The sequence below is a fragment of the Aythya fuligula genome, chromosome 8, assembly GCF_009819795.1.
Source record: "Aythya fuligula isolate bAytFul2 chromosome 8, bAytFul2.pri, whole genome shotgun sequence".
Lineage (NCBI taxonomy): Eukaryota > Metazoa > Chordata > Aves > Anseriformes > Anatidae > Aythya > Aythya fuligula.
In genome coordinates, this window is record NC_045566.1 from 21,645,728 (window position 1) to 21,665,918 (window position 20,191).

General features: G+C 48.1%; 1 protein-coding gene across 1 annotated transcript; it reads left to right on the forward strand.

Moving 5' to 3' along the window:
- The first annotated feature begins 481 nt into the window (after window positions 1–481).
- TMCO1 (transmembrane and coiled-coil domains 1) lies at window positions 482–19,316 on the forward strand. Its single transcript, XM_032192716.1, has 7 exons — window positions 482–582; window positions 2,533–2,610; window positions 5,970–6,029; window positions 9,375–9,421; window positions 10,032–10,099; window positions 13,550–13,694; window positions 18,963–19,316. Exons 1-7 carry the CDS (start codon window positions 513–515, stop codon window positions 19,059–19,061), a joined length of 567 nt encoding a protein of 188 aa, XP_032048607.1. The 5' UTR covers window positions 482–512; the 3' UTR covers window positions 19,062–19,316.
- Window positions 19,317–20,191: the final 875 nt, after the last annotated feature.

The following is a 20,191-nucleotide window of genomic DNA, read 5'->3' on the forward strand; positions in this document are numbered from 1 at the left end:
TGCTGGTGCCCTCAGCCCACCCCACCTGCACACAGTGCCCACAGACATGGCGTTAGGGGGGCTTGTGGGGGGTGTTCCCCCGCTCCTAGCCCTTTGTCTCCCCAGAAGCACAGTGACCCATCGCAGTAACGAGCCGACAATCGCGTTTCAACAACTTTTATTTTATTCCTTTTATTGCTGACGCGGCAGCAGGACGCGCACCCCAGCCCCATGCCCAAGCACAGGCCCCGCCGCCATAACAGGCCCCACACCGCCCCCAGGCCGCGCTCCCCCTCCCCGCAGCGGCGGGGGCGGGGCCCATCACGCTGACAGCTCTCTCAGCCAATCACAACGCCGTCTTCCCTCCCTTTCCCCTCCCCTCGCCCTTCCCGCCTCGTTCCTCCCGGCGCCGATCCCATTGGCTGACGGCCTCACCCGGAAGCGCCGGCAGCAGCCTCGCTTCCGGCCGTTGCTAGGCAACGCGCTGCCCGCTGGACTTCCGGGTTGTGAGGAGGCCCGCTTCCGGCGGCGCCATGAGCACCATGTTCGCCGACACCCTCCTCATCGTCTTCATCTCCGTCTGCACCGCGCTGCTGGCAGAGGGTGGGCGCCCGGAGCGGGCCCGGCACCGGGGGAGGGCGGGGGGGGGGAGCTGCAGGCTGCTGGGGGCGGTGGGAGGCTGCTGGGGGGGGGAAACGGCCTGGGGAGGAAGGGCTGGGGGGCACCGGGGGGGTATGGGGGAGGTGTGGGGTGTGTGTGGGTGTTAAGGAGCGGGGCTCGGCTTGTGGTGGAGGTGAGTTCAAGGGGCTGCTCCTCGAGGTGATTTAAAGTGGGTGCTTCCCAAGAGGTGGTGGGGGTGGGGGTAGAGTTGGTGCGGGGGGTGAAGGAATGCTCCCTGGGGAAGTCAAAGCCGGAGGTTGCTTCCTCTTCCTGGCACTGAGCTGTGCCCCTGAATCTCCTCACGTCCTGGAGCTGAGGCTGCAAGACCCTCTCTTTCTTTCCTTTGGGGAATTCAGAGCCGCTGGATCAATAGGCTGTGTTTGCTGTCTAGGAGCCCTCCTGCATTGCGCTGGGCTCAGATGGCGTACCCCTCGTGGCCTTGCAGAGGAAGAAGCTGTGTTACTCTCAGAAGTGCCCACAGGGTTCTGTTCCTTGCAGCTGGGCTCTCAGGCACTCAGTAGCACAGCGCTGTTGTCAAATTGAAGGCAAAAAAAAAAAAAGGGCCAAGAGCCTCAGGTTAAGCAATTCACAAACCACTGGGGCAGGGCATGTGATGCAACTAGTTTGGGTCGTGTTTTAATGCACAGTGTTAAACTGGAGGGTCCTGTGAGGTCCCTTCTAGCTGAATATCTCTGCTTTTTTGAGATGTGCTGTAACTAATAGTTAGGTCCTTGTAGGTTCAGAAATTATTCCTCGAACCTTAATTAGGTGCTCTGAAAGAGAAGAACAAAAAGGTGTTCATTGCCTTAATCAGCTCATAGGCTTAGGGTGAGCAACAACTGAGAAATAGAAGCAGGAAGGGGCTAAACAAAACCACAGAACAGAAGTGCTCTGTGAGATACCCAGTGACTTGCAAACACTTTTGCTTATTTATGACCTGGACAAGCTTGGGAAGCAGCAGGCCCATGTGAACCTGATGAGGTTCAAGTCCAAGTGCAAGGTGCTGCACATGGGCTGGGGCAATCCAGATATGAGCACGGACTGGGAGAAGAACTCAGTGAGAGCAGCCCTGCAGAGAAGGACCTGGGGGTTGTGGTGGATGAAAACCTCGACGTGAGCCAGCAGCGCGTGCCTGCAGGGCAGCTGCATCCTGGGCTGCATCACCAGGGGAGGGAGGGGATTGTGCCCCTCTGCTCTGCCCTGGTGGGGCCCCACCTAGAGTGCTGCCTCCAGGTGTGGGGCCCCCAGCACCAGAAGGACATGGGGCTGTTAGAGCGGGTCCAGAGGAGACCACGAAGGTGATCGAGGGGCTGGAGCAGCTCTCCCACGAAGAAAGGCTGAGAGAGCTGGGGCTGTTCAGCCTGAAGAAGAGGAGGCTCCAGGGTGACCTCACTGCAGCTTTTCAGTACTTGAAGGGGACTTATAAAAAAAAACGATGGGGAGCATCAGTTTGCTCAGTCAGATAATGATGAGGGAGAATGGCTTTAAACTAAAAGGGGAGATTTAGATTAGAGGTTAAGAGGTAATTTTTCATTCAGAGGGTGGTGAGGCACTGGAACAGGTTGCCCAGAGAAGCTGTGGATGTCCTGGAGGTGTTCCAGGCCAGGTTAGGTGAGGCCCTGAGCAACCTGATCTAGGGGGTGGTGTCCCTGCCTGTGGCAGGGGGTTGGAACTGGGTGATCCCTGAGGTCCCTTCCAACCCAGGACGTTCTATGATTATTTGATAGGCACCACTGGAGTGTGAAAAGGGGATTAGAAGTAAAGTGATGTAACTTGCTGGTGGTTATAATGTGGTTTTGCAGACATGACGTGTGTTTTTGTGTATTTGCTGGCTTGCTTCTTTATTGCAAGAGGCCTTCGCTTACCTAGGTACCTGTTGTCTGTTTGTTTCAGGCATAACTTGGGTGCTGGTGTACCGAACAGACAAATACAAGAGATTAAAGGCTGAAGTGGAAAAACAGAGCAAAAAATGTAAGTACTCTTCAGACACGGGAGAGAATGTTTCTTCCTGCTTTAGCAAATGTCAAATTAAGGGCTCTGTGCTCTGAGAAAATCCTGCTGCATTTTCTGCTGAGAGGGAAGTGAACGTTCTTCAGTTTAGGTTTCACAGGAGCTGAACTTTACAGGGTACCCAAACTGGTATGGAGCAGACTTATTTCTGCCCTTAATTTTCCTCTTGTTGGAGGCGGGGCTGGTGCTGAGATGAGTTGTGTTGTCCCAATTGCCCCCTCACCCCCCTTCCTGAAGGGCAGGACAAGAGATCAGTACTGGAATCTGTTCCTGAGCATGGGTAGCCAGTGTGTGTATATGTTTGTGGATCCTTTAGATGCCTGAAATAAGTTCAAGGATGTGGTTTCTGCTTTTCAAGGAGAATGGGGAATGAAATCTATACTGAGAAAGACCTAGAGTAAAAGGAATGCCATGAAAGGTAAAGCATAATAAAAATAAAAAGTGGTTATCAGCGATGGGGAATGAGTAAGGACAAAGTCATGGTAGGAAGGTCTGAGCTGTCAGCTGGTACAAGAATAAATTGTACTAGCATAAACTGGAAACAAAAATAGTAATGACTAGAAAAAATGTCCCAGATAACTTCTGTAGAGAGGAGGTTTTTAGAGGCCTGGGAAGGACTGAATAAATGATGAGGGAGGGTAGGAAAAGGGAGTAGAGGGCCAGCAGCCAGAAGATATGCATCAGATGTTAAAACTTGTTTAAATATCTGCCACGAAATGGTAAAATGGTGATTTGAACATGGCGTGTTTCAATGGACCTGTCTGCATCAGAAGCAAAGGCGCAGAGGAGAAACTGAGCTAAGCTTTCAAACTCGCTTGTATGTTCCCTGTGCAAGTTGCAGCAGTAACAGAGCACACAATGGCTCCGGGGCTGAACCAGAGCTGGTTTTACCTTAAAAAATATTTCCCTGTGCTGTCAGTGCTCCAGGTTTGTGAGAGCAGGATTAGCAAACCGTGTTCCTTCCAGTCTGGCTTACTGCAGCCTTCCCCTGGGCAAGACAAGCTGAAGAGTAGGACTGTAGTCAGGCTTGAATCAGCTCCTAAATTAGGGGCTTTTGTCATCAAGTGGGATCAGATGGAGATTGCATCTCTGCCTGCCCCCTCTGCTTGATAAAAATGTGTTGGGTTGGAGGAGCCACCGAAACCCAGCTGCAGACTTGGAGGTAACGTCCTGTGGAACTCGGAGGCAGTTAGCACGGTGTAATCTCGGGGGGTTAATCACTGCTCTAGGAGTTGAGTGCTGTTTGTTTTTATAGCTCTCCTGATATCTAGGTTCTAATCTGCGAAGGGAAAGGTGGGAGGTTCGTGCATCTCAGTCGGTTCCCAACCTCGTTTGACACTTCCCTCCCACCCTGCCCCCAAATCCCCTTCCTCTCCAGAAAAGTGAAACAGAACCGTGAGGAGTCACTAAAAATCCAGGCTTGATTTTTTTTTTTCTATTTTCCTCTCATGCTGAGGACAGCTGGCTTACAGACAGGTTGTAAAGTAGACCACTTGAACCACACCTTTCAACTGTTATCCAACACATCTGAAACAGGAAAAAACACATTTGAGATCCCAAGTTCTCCCTTGGGAGCACTAGCAATCCGAGCAGTTTGCCAAAACAAGTGGGCCGAGTAGCATGCTTGACCAGACACTGTTATTCATAAGCCTCAGCTTCGTCTCTTCCTATCCTCTTGTTTCTATTGAGAGCCACTGTTGTTGGAGACTGCTGAAGAAATGCTAGCAAGTGTCCTGGGATAAATGTGGTGGTAAACTTGCAAGGCTCGAGTAAGTCTGATCAGAAGGGTGTGTTTGGAAGAGTGAATCTGTGACTTACGGTCCTGCAGACAGGCTTGTGAGACTGCCTGACAGTTGTTTGCTCTGTGCAAACCATAAGGGCAGTAGGGCTGCAGGGATCCTCGGGGTTGGCATGAGGGTCAACAGTGCCCTTCAGAGTGAAGGTGGGACGTGGAAGAGCCCTCGTGTTGGGCCTGGGAGCAATAGCTAGGCCAGAAGAGTCAGTGCTCTCCAGCTGGAGTTCGAGCTGGGGGCCGTGGGATTCTGTGGATTGGTCAGAGGTGGACTGGTGAGGATCTCCCCCCTGGATTTGGCACCAGCTGCTCCATCAGCCTTCCCTGTGAGCAGTGTGTGTTGTCTGGCATGCTCCAGCATTCCCTTTGAGCAGGCTTGCCTGGTTTGTGCCCTCCTTGTAGCCTGCCCTTGTAAGATGTTCTTGTTCTTTGGAAAAGCACGTGCCTTACAACATCGCTGCGGAAGGGATGTTTGGAAACCTTCTGTAGGTTTTCAGTGTGGCTGACTTGCAGGTAACAAGCAGGTCGGAAGCCAGTGTGACTTGTGTGTCTGTGAAGACTGTCTTTATTTCACTTGTGCTTTGAAATAAGGGCTAGAAAGTCTGTGCTGAGCTAGCACTAATGTGGGAGAAGTCCTCATGCTCAGCTCTCTGAAGATGATTGTGTGAGCTAACAAGAGCCAGCTCTATCTGTTGGTAGAGTAGATACAATACAGGTACATAGAGCTGAGAGTAAAAAAGAACTCTTGGTGGATCAGAGCCATGTTTTATCACCCTGGCTTCTTGTAGTACTCATTTTACAGAACTTTAAGAGCTGTCTCTCTCTGGAAAAGCTGTTCTTGCTGTTAGCAGGTGAGCCAACACTTTCTAGATTGTTTGCCCTGCTGGCTTTACGGTAATTTTTCTGCTGCAGTGTTGGTTGTTTGCAGCTGTTTGGTGAGTGTCTGACTTGGGGTTTTAGTAAGTATGAGCTTAGGCTCTTACTTGAAAATATTGGAAATGCTTCAGTACTAATTAATTGAAAGAGAATGGAGAGGCTGTGGCCGACTGCTTGGACAGCATTTCCCCTGAGAATTACATCCCTTCTTCACAGGCAGGCAGAGAACACAGGCTTTCCTGTGTTCTGCTTCCCACTGCAGATAATCTGAGCAGAGCTTGCCACAAAGCTCTTTTCATTAGACTTGCTGAATCAAAAGGACTGTCTAGTGCTAATGACAAATCAGCAAGGGTCATTTCAGCCAAAACTGTCCTCAGGCTGCTTGGTTAACAGTGTAACGGGCTCTTGACAGAGTTTAAAATTAACCCTTTGAAACGTTTCTATACCTCATCCAAGATTTGGAAAATATTTTGGGTTTCAAATATTTGGTTTGGTCAGCCTTGGTGGTTTATAGCTTGTAGAGTCTGAACATGCTCTACCTTGCTTCCTTTCATGCCCGTCCTGTAAAGGTAATAAAATGGTTTTCTTGTGCGGAACAGGAGGCTGGGATCTATGTAGAACTGATGGAATATTTTTCTTTGCATTTTTGCAGTGGAAAAGAAGAAGGAAACGATAACTGAATCAGCAGGCCGGCAGCAGAAAAAGAAAATAGGTAAGATTAGGAGGGGCGTGCAGTGCCCCAAGAACAGGGGAGCAGTAAGGAAGTGATTCTCCTTTCCTTCTGAAGTGGTGCTAGAGCTGGCTCTTGGCCTGTCAACTGGCAGTGAACCCTTTGGCCTTATTCCTCCAGGACAGGAGGCCAGCCTGTAGCTTCTTGATGCTTTTCATCAAATTCAGACTCCCATTACTATTATTGACTTCAGTTGCTGAAGTTCCTTGCTGTTCTATGTAGAGCTTGCATCAGCTCTGGCTGCATGAGTGACTGTGGAGCTTTTGTTTTTCTTCATTGGAACACGTCACAGCTTTAGGTGTTTGCCTGAGTTGACTCTAACTGCACTGAAATTTACTTAAAATTTGATAAATCAGTACTGCTAAATGATTTTCTTTTCCATTCTTTCTATTTAATTGTCAATATACTTATTTATTTCTGTGTGAAGGTAACTCTTTAAATATTGGACTGTGCAAGAACGATGTGGTAGATGTTAGGAAAACTTTCTAAAGCTGAGGTTCATTAATCTGCAGGATTATAAAGTAAAACACGCAGTAAAGCCTGGTTAAAATATTACAGAAATCAGAGCAGGAACACTTCTGAGAGCTCCTGGGAGTTGGCTTCCTCATTCCTGTGTAACACCAGGTAGCTGGATTAGTCATTTGATCTGCACAAAGCTTGGGAGTAATCATAAACATATCTTCAAACGGTTCTTCCTAGGTATGAAAACCTGTTATTGCTAGACTTCTGAAGGGATGGGAACCAAAATTCTTCCCCTAGCATATCTTCAGGTTTTAGTCCTGAGTAATGCATGCATACTGTGACTGTTAACGAGATAAGGCAGTCTTTATAAAGTTGTTACGTGCTGTTGTTATCTATGGTCACTTTTAATTGTCAGTGACTTTTTTTGCAGGGCGCTATCCAAACTGTGTTTCTATCAGAGAATATTTAACTTGTGCTTGAATTAAACTAATAAACAGTAGAATCTGAGGAATTTAAAACTGATTTTTTTTTAAAATACGCTGAAATAATCTTGTTTTGCAAATGAAAAACAAAGCACAAAGGAGCTGAGAACAAAACTTAGGAAGTGACCACTGATTTTGTTTGCTGTGATGCTTGCTGGCCAAGCTTAAGATACTCGGACTGTTGGGTTGTTTTTTGTTTTGTTTTGCAAGTGCTGCATGACTTCAGTGTCTCATTTGCTTTCAGGCAAGGCTGAATTCTTAGTGCTTCTGCAAAATCAGGTCTAAATGTCAAGCTGGACATCCAGAAAATGACTCATAGCCGTTAACTACTTCAAAAACTCTGATCTCAGTGACTTGCTGAATGTTAAATCATTCTGCAGTGTGTAGCGTTGGTAGAACAGCCAGATCACTTGAGCTGGAGTCACTTAAAAGAACTAGAATTGTAGAATTTAAATAAAACAAAACAACCCAGGCTGCCATCCATCTTCTGCCCAGAACAAGGCAGGAGGTGTGTGTGTGACCTGACCTGGTCACGTTTGGAGGTGAATCATGCATATACACAGGGAGGGAGGATGAAAGTTGTGTGGGCATGCTTAATTTGGTGTTTCCTACTTACCGATTTCTATTAATTGTGAAGCGAGCCCATTTCAGCCATATTCTATCCCAATAGCCTTTTGTACTGCTGGAGCAGTGCACCTTTAATGCCATGATGCAGCTTTGTCACTTCAGCTGGAAGAGTGGGTTCGTTAACTTGTGGCTTTGCTGTGCTTTCTGCCTCCACCTGCCCCTAGAAGAAAGGACAGCGATCTTCCCAGCACCCACAGAAGTGCTCGGTAGACAGCAGAAGAAACAATGCTGGCAAATAAGGTGCTCGCTGTATCCCCATGGTTTGTGTTCTGGTGGGCAGAATTAGAAGAGCTGGGACTCTAGGCTCTTCCCTGTTGACTCAGCCTTAACTAGCTTAAACTACTTAAATCTACTTAAATGCTTCTTATGTGTGGCTTGGGTGGGAATAACCACTTGGATAGGATGGTAGGACACCTGAGGGGGTTTGTTTTGAGTTTGTAGAAATGGGTAAGAAACAGGTCAGGTATATTGGGCATCTGGCTGTGTTCTTGATCCCTGTGCAACCTTTAGCCCATCTCCTAGGTGGTTAGTTATGTAGCAGAGGGGGGAAAAAACAAGTATTTGTGCCAAATCCGATTCCTAAAGAGCTGGCCTACTTGCTGAAATGTCCGAAAACAAAATTCTCCACCTAGGTCAGGAAGCAGGTGTCTGGGAAGTTCCTGCCCGAGGGGATGGTTTGCAGCTAAGAACAGCTGAAAACAGCAAGGAGGATTCTAAGAGGTCGGGTAGGGGTGTTGCTGTTGCTTTGTGGTAATACTGAGGCCCTGTATTCACCAGGTTTTGATTGGGGCTTGAAAGATATCTGTTGAGCTTCTATGCTGTGGGCCTCTGGTTCTGAAACATCACAGGGGTCCATCAGGCAATGCACCCATTGAATAGCCCTTCCCTCCTTCTCTTCTCACACTATTCCTTGTTTAATTCATCTGCCCACAGCCTTACTCCAGCTTAAATGTTGCTTCAAAGCCCTCGTGCCCCTCTGGATCATCAGCCTGAGAGGAGTACAGGGGATTGGGTGACACGGGAAAAAGGGACAGAAGAAGTGACAGGTGTGGGTGGTCCTTGAGACCTGAGCAGTTCTCCAGTGAGGGGCACAGGAAATGTAATGGGGGGGAAAATGAGCGCTTTTGAAGTTTGTGGTGACTTAAGGACAGAGTGAATTCCAAAAGAAGCGTTCTCTGCAAAGCACAGTAGTGCGTGTTTTGCTGGAATTTGTGTAGGAAACATTTTTCTTCTTTGGAGAGTCTTTTAGGAGTGATAGAAGTACAAAAGTCATTACTGAAACTGGCAACTTTGCTGGCTCTGTGTACAGTTTGGGAGTCCCAACAACCTCCAAAACGAAATCCTTGTTTATATAACGTGCTGACAGTGGTGAGCCTGTGGCAAATTGAGCCTGCTCTCTTTTGGAAGCATGCTTTGTAGGCACTGTCTTTGTTTTCTGGCAACATCGCTCGTGCTACTGTGTTAGTTGGTTGAGTTGGCAAATCTGACATTCTGTGCATTTCTTCCTGAAGTGCTGAATGTGTGATTCCAGCCTCCTCTTCTTTTGTGCCTGCGTTGCTGCGTGCTGCTGGGATGGAGGAGCAGTTGGCTTTGTACAGCTTTTCACTTGATACGTCTGGCACAGAGAGCTGGAGTTGGTTTTGGGAATGTTGCTTGTTTGGAGAGCCAGGAAGGTTAAAGCTTCCTGGAAATGAAAACACTTCGGTTTCTAGGCTGGTACAACTGATGGTAACTGTTGTTGTTTTTGTCCTTCCAGAGAGACAAGAGGAGAAACTGAAAAATAACAACAGGGACTTGTCAATGGTAAGGAAAATAAAGCCAGTTCCTAACTGCTGAAGATCTCAGTCAGCAGCTTTCTGACAGAAAGACTCTGTTCAGTTGTCAGCTGTAGCAAGTCCTCCTTGCAGCTCTTTCTGGATTCTCTAATAGGTACAGAACTTAGTATGAGCCACAGAGCTCTCCAGCAGTTAATTTATCCCCAGCCTCAGCTGTTTTCATTTTTATAAGCCTCCGTGATGTTTTCGAAGTAGAACTAATTTGTCTGACTTCCTCCTGTAAGTTCTGTCTTTATAATGGGTTCCTGCTGGTTGTGTAGGCCTACCTGTGGAAGGTAACAGCACAATTTTTGAGCACTCTGTTGTTTTTTTTTTGTTTGTTTTGTTTTTTTCCTCTCTGAGTTGGTTCTTGACATCAGTTGTTTTTGCTTTGGCTGCGTTTGTGCCCAGTTTTTGATGGAATATTACTTTGGGTGTTCTCTGGTCACTTTTTACAATCCTTCCAGCCTTCTGCATCATCCTTTTTTTTTTTTTCCTTCTAGATTGCAGTGATGCTATATAAAGCCTCTTCTTGAGGGTTTGAGCCCCTAATCCCTCAGTGCAGGCCTGTTGTTCATCTCTGACCTTTCTACTTGCAGGTTCGGATGAAATCCATGTTTGCCATTGGCTTCTGCTTCACTGCCTTGATGGGAATGTTTAATTCCATGTAAGTATCAACTTCCTGGATTCTTCTTAAGCTTTCATGGACTTCTCATTTTTCACTCCACCACCTGAAGTATTCTAGTGGCAGGATCTTCTCCAAGGCCCATAACTAATCGGTGTGAAACGGATCTCTCACAGCACACATCTTCTTGAGAGTGGACACTGCATGCTGAATGCAATCGCATTCAACAAATGGAAAGCCAGCTGGATGCAGCTCTAACATCCTCCTGTTTGGGACCATCTTCTAGGGCAGGTTTGGTTGATGTCAGGCAAGCAGCTGTGGTTTGCAGCTCCTTTGGCTCTGCTGTAATGTGACTGAAGAACACTTGCAAGCAAAACTGGGTCAGCTCTTCTGCTCTCAGAAATGAGCTGTAATTGCAGAGTTTGTTGCTGCCCTACTTAAGGTGATCAGAGTGGAGATACTAACAGGTCTAGGCATGTGCTCTAATCTTCTTTTGCTTTAAAAATGACCCGAGGTTGGTCTAATTGAAATCAAAACCAAAAAACTCTGTTTTGCATGGTTATAGAAGGCTTGCTTCCAGACACATGAAACTGAGAGACTGTTCTTGGCTTTTAAAACTTGGCTCAGTCTTGAAATGTGGACTTCCCATTGGTTGTAAAAGCTGAAGATAATTCAGATATGGAGACTGCGTGGTATCTGGGCAATATACTGATGCTGCAAATGAGAATTTACGTTCTTGGACACCAAAACCTCTGGCTTCTCTGCTGGCAGTCCTCAGGATACAGCCGATTGTTATTTTACTGCAGATCTGTGGGTGGATAAATTGCAAACAGGGGGTAACATAATATCAGAACTGCCAGTGTGGACTCCTTATTCAGCTTAGTCAGACCTCAGCATCTAGCATTCTCTGGAACGCTCTGAAACTGAGCAAAGGAGCACAGCACTAAAGGACTTTAAAATCTGGGTACAGTCTTGAGCTATTGTTGTCCCATCTGCAGCCCTGAGGGTGGATTGGAGGTGCATCTTGAGTCATGTGCCCAGCAGCACGGTGTCTGTAGTGCTGCACCTGAGGCATTCAAGTGCTTGGCTAGCTATTTTTGGTGCAATACAATTAAAAAAACAAAAACCCACCCTATTCTGTTTTAGTCTCTTAGAGCGGAAAGAGGCAGCTTGGAGTATGCTGAGTGACAAGTGTTAGGGGACTGTACATTCACTGAGTTTTTTAGGAAGGAATTGGTTTTTGGTTGAATTTTGAGTGGCTCTTCCTTCCTTCCTTATGTATTATCCTAAAAAATGAGTTAATTGGTTTCTTCTCCTTTAGGACCACCAAGATGACTTGTCTTGTTCTTCTTCTGAGGGTTCTTATCTGTAGAGATCATGCTACCAGCCGTGGCACTGATATGTAGCTTATGGGTATCCTGCCTTTAGCTGCCTCTTTTTCAGAGCCCATCCTGGAAACCTGAAGACGAGCATCCAAAGAGCAGTGTTAGAATTGAAACAACTTTCTTGCTAAGTCTGGCAGTTCTGAGGCAACTGAGTCAAAATCTGGAGATTTGGCTGTCTTGCCTTTGGGGGTAGCTAGCTAGATCTTTGCTCTTGGTCTCGGTATGTTTGTATCTGAATGGCGTCTTTGCTGGCTTGTACCTGCACTGTCTGAAGCCTGTAGAATGGTTTGATGGAGTTGTTTCTCTTTCATGTACTGCTGTTCCCCTGACACAGTGTAAGAGGCAGCTGCTTGGCTCAAGAGAATGCTTCAGTTATGAATTCAGGAGGCTTTTAGGCACCGTGTGGGAAGCTGCTGCTGCTGCCAGGTCATTCACTGAAGTGCTGTGGGTGTGGTAAGAGGAGGAGGAAAAGGCTGGCTGACACCTGCAGTGACTATAGCCCCATTTCCTTGCCTTTCCTTTTCTTGAATGAGTTCATTGCTCTGGGGGGACAAGAGGAGCAGGAGTTGCATGGAAGTGACAAGGCGTGCAACCCCTTGGACAAGGGCTATGCGGGCACTGCTGCTCTGTGCCTGGGCACCTCACCTTTGCTAAGTTCTCAGCAGACAGCTAAGCCAAAACAGAAATTAGCCTGATGATTGCCTCTTTCTTGAAGTGGCAGTGGTCACGGACCCCACTGGAGGGATAAGTAGGAAGCTGGTTTAAACCCAGAGAGCAGAATTCCATGTGAAGGTGAGCAGCTGTATGACTGCTGTGGCTTAAAAGGTTCTCTAGGGCTGGGAGCTCTGCAGCAGCGTTGGCCTCCAAGCAGATGGGCTTCCTCTTGGGAGAGAAATTAGCTTCTGTGTGTCTCAATTTTCTCCTGTCAGAAGCTGCTTAATGCAATCAAGTCCCTGTTTTGCTCTGAGCTGCGCGTTTCGGTACCCCTTCTTGATGACTGTGAAAACCTGCTGGAGAAGAAAAAGCAGGTACCTCGGGGTGCTACTGCTGAAGTACTTGTCATTCTCACAGCAGGAATAACGCAGAGTTTGAAGCCACTGGGGGATGTTACCGGGAGATAAACATCCGTTCCTAGCTCCTCTGCCAAGCTGCTTGTGAGATGTAAACAAAGTTGGCGTGTGTTTGAGCTGTAGCTGTGTGAATGCATCTCCACAGGAAAGAACGCTCATTTAGGATCTCTTGAAACAAGAAACACCTGTTAGAAAATCAGCACATGCGGAGAAAATAACATCCAGCTATGCACATGCTGATGAGGCATCGTACACGCTTTACTTCAAAAGATTGGGTCGACTGTCTGGATTGGGAGAAATCTTTGCGAACTGGCCAGAATTCACACTCTGCCTGGTGCCCTGGAATGTGGAGCTGGAGGAGCTCCAGGAGCAGGACAGGCTGCTCGAGATAGGCGCTATTGTCCTGCCTCTGCACTGCCCTTGCCTGCAGAGCTAGCGCAGAGAAGGCTGTTTGGGTTAAAAAGCGTGCTGTTTGTGGTTCTTCTCAGCATCTTGTGCTGAGAAACATAGCTGCTCTAGGAAAGGAGCAGATGTCTTTGACTTAGGCTCTGCTTAAAATGCTGTTTTGCTTAAAGCAAAGAGTCTGTCTTCTTGCAGTAGCTGCAGTACATCGGGGTGGTGGTAATCCATCTTTTTGTTCCAGTGCTGACTGTGTTCTGGGGAGTGATCTGTTAAATCTGGTTTTTGAATGAAATGCCCCAGTAAATGCAAAACGCTGACAAAGATCTCCTGAATCAACAACTTGTCCAGCTGATCACTTGTATGTCACTATTAAATGCTCTCACCGTGGCAAAATGGTTGTCGAGGGAAGCCTACCAACCTTCTGGGTGATTGGCTTTTTGAGAGGTGCATTCACCTCCTGTAGTGTGTATAAAGGTGAGCTGGGGAAAAGCAGCGTGGCTTTTTTAGTCTTCCACGTGGTCTTGTCTGCTCTGGTGGCTTGCTAGAAGCGTTCACTTGTTCTTTATATAGCCAAAGGCATTTTCACTCTCCCTATTTATGATCTGGTGCTCTTTTTTTTTTTTTTTTTTTTCCAGATTTGATGGCCGAGTGGTGGCAAAACTTCCCTTTATCCCCCTGTCATACATCCAGGGCTTGTCCCACCGCAACCTACTGGGTGAGGATTACACTGACTGCTCCTTCATCTTCCTCTACATTCTCTGCACGATGTCCATCAGACAGGTGAGTACGCTGTTGTCTCTTGCATGCTTGGAGCAAGGAAAGCCCATGAAGAAGCTATCAAAGAAGGGTATCACTGCTGTCCAGTTTGCATGTGTATTCTTTGATCTGTTTGTGTTATTCCTGTGCTTCATACTCATAGTAATTGTAGATTGGGATCTTAAAAGCAGCCACGATCCTGGACGGTGTGGAAGACGTGATTGGAAACATCAGAATTGCACCAGGATGCTAAGACAGGGTTGGCAGAAATGGATGTCTTTGTGTGTGCCTCTGATTAATTTTTTTTTTTTTTTTTTTGCTTTTGTCCTTACTGCTTTTGCTGACCTCCTATTTTTTTTTAAGGACATTACCTTCAGAACTGAGTATCTCCCAGTGTTAGGGAGAGACTCGGGAAAGGGGTTTGGTGCGATAAGCCAGGAGTAGGCTACGCATAGTTACCCGGCTAAGTTGGTTAGTTCTGCCTCTTGAAAAGAGAAAAGCATCACTGAGGATAAAAGGAAGCGCCTGTTCAGGATCAGGCTGTGTTATCCAGCTGGCTAGCACCCTCGTGTTGAGCAGCAGTGATGTGTTGCGATGAAGATGAAGGTTCATTAACTGTTTAATTGGCAGAAAGGCTGGTGAGGACAAGCGGACCTCTGCGGTGCAACCAGAAGTCTGCTTTGGTTGCCAAAGTTTCTCAGAGTGCTGGGGATACAATAATAGATTCTGGAATTCGGATGAATGCTGGTGCAACTAGCTGCAAGTGATCTGCCCTTCTGTATTTGTTTCCCTTTTCTTTGATTTGCTTCCTGAATTCTCGCTGCTTTTCTCCTTGACCGGCTTGTTGCTTTTCCTCGGGGGTGCCAAGGGACTCAAAGCGGATCGGTGATGGGAAGTGGCGTGTTATGCCAGCTGTCAGAGGTTTGGGTGAGCTCGATGGAGCAACTTAATAAAGTTCCTTTAGTCAAAAAGTGCCTGCTAATGAGTCGACTTCGACGTAGTTCTCCGTTTTGGGTGCTTGTGTTGAAATGAATCTGTGCCTGGCTGTGTGCAAAAGCAAGTAATGAATTGTAAGGTACCTCATGACCTCCAGATGATCCTCTCAACCTTTGGTTCATCCTCTCACTCGAAGCAGGGGCAGCTTCCAAGTGCCAAAGGCCAGGGACTTCCCCGTTGTGTTCTCTGGAAGACAAATCTTGTTTCACTTCCCAATAGCTGGAGCAGTGCATGCTGCTTTGAGAGAAAGGAGACCTTTTTACGTCTTTGGATCATCCTCCTGCGATGCTGTGGTCCGGTACTGTTCTTTGAGGCAATCTTCTGTGGTGCTGCTCTGTGACTTTACCTGTTGCATGGAAAGTCCCTTTTTTCTAGTGGTGCAGACTATTACGTGAAACTAAATAACACCATCTGTGAGAAATTTTTTGCACCCGTTGAGTTGATAGGGGAACTCCTTTGCTCAAAAATCCCCCGTGGATTTTTTTTTTTTTGTCCAGAAATAAAATTCCTGTGGTTGGTTCTAGCCCTGGGCATTTCCTGCTGTGCCTGTTGTGAAATGAATAGAACCAAGTGGTTGTCCACTCTGGTTCTGGGGAGAAATGTTGAGCTAGTTGCAGTGGATTGGGCTTTCAAGAGGAAATTCAGGCAAAAAGATATCCTTTTGCAGCAGAGTTCATGCCGATGGCCCTGTGAGGATGGAAGTTAACGTTGCTTTGCAGAAAAGGGTCTTTCTGCACTGAAGCACTAGACAGTGGCCTTTGTAGTGCTGCCTTATTGATGTGATCGTGATTAACTGTACCTGAGATTCTCCATCTGCCAGGCAGCTCCAAGTTTCTTCCTCCTTGCTGCACAGAGGGATGGGCAGACCAGCTGCACTGCTGTGTGCAAAAGCTAGGAACTGGAGCTGTGATTCCTGGCATCCTGCTCTTGGTTTTAGTGCTGTTTGAATGCACTTGGATGGTAACAGCATGGGGAAGAGGACTTGGAAGGGCTGAGAGGCTGAGGGAGAAGGGAAGAAAGCAATTGAGGGCTTACAATGGTGCAAAGGCTTTGCTTTTGGTGCTGTGACTGTAGAGGTGAAAGTTTTGTGACCCTGTGTGCAGAAGGGGAAATTTCACTAGGCTGGCTTCAAAGCAGCTGCTGGCCTGAGGGAGGAGAGCTGATGTGGGAGTGTCTGGTGTGCACGAGGAGAAGGAACAGAGCTGTGCTGAGAGTCAGGGATGGGCTGTAAACAAGTGAAGGGAATGACACAGCCCTCAGCCCTCCCTTAAATCCTGGAGCTGCCTGGGAAGGGATCAAAGGCAGGGAGAAGAGACTTCTCTGTGGAACTCCGAAATAAGGAACTCTTGTGTACGTGAAAACAGGTGATCCTGAGGGAAATGCAGGGGAGTACGTGAGGGTGGGGAGACAAACTGGCTGTTAATTAAGCTCCCGTTAACGAGATGGGCGGCAGCAGGCAGTCTCCTCACGCAGTCCTCAGGCATGTGGGGGTGCTAAACTCTTCAGACACTGACTGGGAAGCTAGCGCTGCCTGTGACCTGGCCAGCATCTCCCGAAATAGTCTCCTCGCAGTGAGTAACTTCCTTTGCGCTGTTCCTCGCTCTCCCTGGCACGTAAATCCTGTCCCCCAGTTCCTCCTGCCTTCCTGTTTGGAGAGAGGAGGGTTGCTGGGAGAGGCCTTCCAAGGGTCCTTGAGCCGCTGGGTTTCAGCTGGGAAAGTCCGCTGGGTGTGAGGCACGCCGTCAGGGCTACATCCTCTGGCCCCATTCCTGTCACTGAACTCCCAGCCTTCACCTGTGAAGAGGAGCAGGCTGCTGGTCCTCGGGCGTTTGCTGCTCTTCGCTTCCTTTTCACACAAGCCTGAGCTGTAGACGAGGCCTCTCCTCTCAAATGTCATCCCAGGGGGGAAAGGGAGCTGGCAGATATCGCTCCTGCTGTGAGTGCACTTTCCCACATGGCCTCATCTAAGGGCAGGGAACCTTTTGGATCTAAGTTTTATCATCTTCCTTCCGTGCTCCTCAAGGTAGTGGTCTTGTTTGTGGTGGATGGAGGCTCTGCAGGCGTCCTTGTGCAGAGCAGCTGGGCTGGATTCCTCCAGGCAAGGCCTCCTGGAGCTCCCAGCTGCGTGGGTGCTGGGATTGCTGTGCAGCAAAACCGCATGGCAGCTAGTGCAGAGGCACGGAGAGGACTCGTGGGGAAGGGGAAGGCCTGGAGTGTGACTGGAGACTTGAATCCACGTGCAGACAACTTGTCTCTCTTCCTCTTAGCTCCATGCAAGCAGATGGAGTAACTTCAGCCCCGTGGTGCTCTGCCCTGATACTCAGAGGAACAGGGAGGGAGGTGGCTGCTGCTTTGGATGCTCTGCTAGGACCTCGTTCTGCTCCACGCGTGAGGCAGTGCAAAGCTGGTAGGATGCTGCTCCTGCCTGCTGCCGACTCTGCAGCACCCTCTGCTGTTGCCTAGTCTGTCCCAAAGCTGCTCGTTTCCCCCCTGTCCATCTCGACGGGAAGCTCTTCAGAGGAACCACACAAAGGAGTCTCCTGCAGTGAACCACTCTCATGTATCCAGTTGCCGAATTTCATGAGTGGCGAACTTGTGTAGGCTGTGGACTTGACTATGCTATGGATAAAGCTAGTCAGTGGTTGTGCAGGGCTGCCTTTTGGTCTGTCTGGCCTCACTGAAGTACAGAACCACACAGGTGTGCCTGGGCTGCTTCCACAGCCACCTCGGGGCTGGAACCAGTTGGTGTTTCTGTGCTGCAGAGCCCGAGCTGGTTGCTGACTTCTTCCTGGCAAGTCTCAGGTGCATCTTCCCTGCAGGCCGGGGATACCGAGGCATAGCACAGAGCTGCTGCTCACGTGGATATTATCCTGCATGGCAAACATCAGCTGTAGTGAAAGGTTGTCTGGTAAACTGTACTGTATTCTGCTGCTTGTCACTGGGGTTTGTTTTGAGCAGGTACTGTAAAACTGGTGCCACTCCTGCACAGTGCTCCCCTCCTCTACTTTCATGCTTGTCTGTTCAGTCTGAAGCCTTCCTTTCCTTAGCCTCTACCCAGAATGATCCTTTCCAGTTACTCTAGAATTAAAAAGCTCTGCTTTTTTATCTTTGTTGTTCTCCTTCCATGATCAAAAAAAGTTCAAGAACTCAATGACCTCGTTATCTGACCTGTCCTGACAGTTATTTTGGGGAAGACACTCAGGTTTGAAGAGAATCCTCCTTCCTCCTTTTGTTGTCTGGATAGCCAGCCCTCAGCAGATGACAGGAGGGGGCACAGTTGTTTTCTTCTTTCCCTTGCATCAGACGTCCTTGTTTTGCCAGCACTGCATAAGCAGCTGCTTGAGCTGCAGTTATTTGCAGCAAAGGATGAAACTAAGGGAAAAGTTAACTTCTGTAGTTGCACTGTTGAAGATTTTAAAGGGAGTGTCAAAAAAAAACAAACAGGAAATCTTTGAACTTTTAAATACTCTGTTGTGAGCTGTTCAGCCAGTGCCTGACTCTTACTACTGAATTTCTTCCTTGTTGTTTTCTACCTAAACACCTTGCTCAGATACAGGTGTAAATGCAGAGGGCATTTCAGCAGTCAGTTTCTTGGTACGTGTGGCCTGTTACACAGTACGTCTCCCCCAATCCACTGCTCTTGTCTGCATCACCAGCATGCAAATTAATTCTGCACCTAACTGTCTGGCTCAAACTTGGCGTGTGCTTTGGTTGCCACGTTGCTGACCCAAATTCAGACTGCATTTCTTCCTCGCTAGTTTTCAGGCTCTGCTGGATGGCACTGCCATTGACAGTGGTTTCTAGAACTCGTGAAAACTGCGGGCTGCTTTGGTTCTGCCTGTGAGCACACGTTAGGAACCTTCTTCTGTGTACACTCTGCAGCCAAACTGCCAGTCTGACTATTGCAGGTTGAAGACACCAGCCCCTAAACAAAGCCATTAATGCACTCATCTCCCAGCTGACTGTGTGCTGTCCACCTGGAGGTGGGAAGGAGCCCTCAGCCAAAATGAGGATTTAGTCATGAGGCTCCAGCTGGGGTAGAAGAGAGGGGCCCGGCTATAACTGTAGCCATTAGTGGTGGTTGTTTGGCTCTGTACTAAAGCATTTTTCGACCTTGCAAGGTCAGATGTCCACGGTATGTTGGGCAGTTTGGTAATAAGACTGTGTGGGTGAGGACCTGAATCTGCTGAAGCTAGCAGGAAGGCTGCACTTGCAGGCAGAGCTGGGATTTCTTCCTCTTTGGTGTCTCCCTTGTCACGGCCTTACTGACGTGCTCTTCTGCTCTTGTTTTTGCAGAACATTCAGAAGATGCTCGGCCTTGCTCCATCCCGGGCTGCCACCAAGCAAGCAGGGGGCTTCCTCGGCCCACCACCTCAGGCAGGGAAGTTTTCCTAAAGCACAGTTAGAGCCTTCACTGCAGGTCTGACAGCCGCACAAGTCTGCCCTGGGGAGGTAGAAGGATGGGATTCTGCACCAGGCTTCACGTGTCGAAAACCAGCCTATGCAGTATCTGCCACAGTCTCGGAAACACCTCGCCTTTGGAGTATTCTACCAGCAGCTGTTTGCTCATCAAACCAAGAAAGTTCTCAGAAGATGACTTGACTTTTTGTCTCTGGTGTTTCTGAGAAATAAACGGCATGGGCATGTTGATTTAGATGTCTGTTAATTGTGCTATAGGATGAGTAGAACTACCTTGGCGTAGCACAGTTGGCTTTAGCTTATGGCATGGAAATCAATTAAGATATCACAAACAAGATCTGCAGAACAGTTTAGGAAACTTGGGACAGTTGTGCTGAGAGGTGTCCCTCGTCTTAGACATACTGGCTGTACTCCTGTGCAGTGGAGAGCTGGGCAAGGAGGTGTGCTTGGTTTTGTGTAACACTTCCAGTGCTCAGGGTGAGTCTTTTTTTTTCTTTTATTGGCTCAGGTGGCAGGGGGCCCAGGAACTGCCCCTGTGCCAAGCTGCCCTTTGGGTTGCAAGTATTGCTGGATGCCTGCCCGTGCCTTCCTGGCAGAATGCAGTGCCACAGAGATTTGTAGCGTTGTACAGCTTCTGTTAAAGCTGCTTACTTCAGCAGAATCTGCTCAACTGCAGAAACAAACCTGGCCCTCAGTTTAATGAGTAAACTGTTAAATTATATCAGTGCTGTCCACCGCTGCTGAACCCTTTTTATTGCCTGAGGGGTTAGGACAGCTGCGTTTTTGTTTGTGCCCCTTAGTTTACTGATCATCAGTCCCTTCAGCAGTATAAATCTTAAAAATTCCTCCTTCCTTCATAGGCCAGTAGGTTCCCTGTGCTGTCTTACACTTTGCCAACTAATTACCTGGCTCAGTCCTGGTGGCCAGGCCTTGTTCAAAAGGGCTGAATAAATTTTGCTGCTGCTCTCAAGTTGGGCTGACACTTCCTTGGAGTGTTGCGGTACCTGTAGGGGCTACTGATTCCTCGCTTCTGTGACCAGAAGCGTATAATAGGGAACATCTTCCTAGGAGGTTTTGATGAGGTGCAGGGCAAGGGGATAAATCTG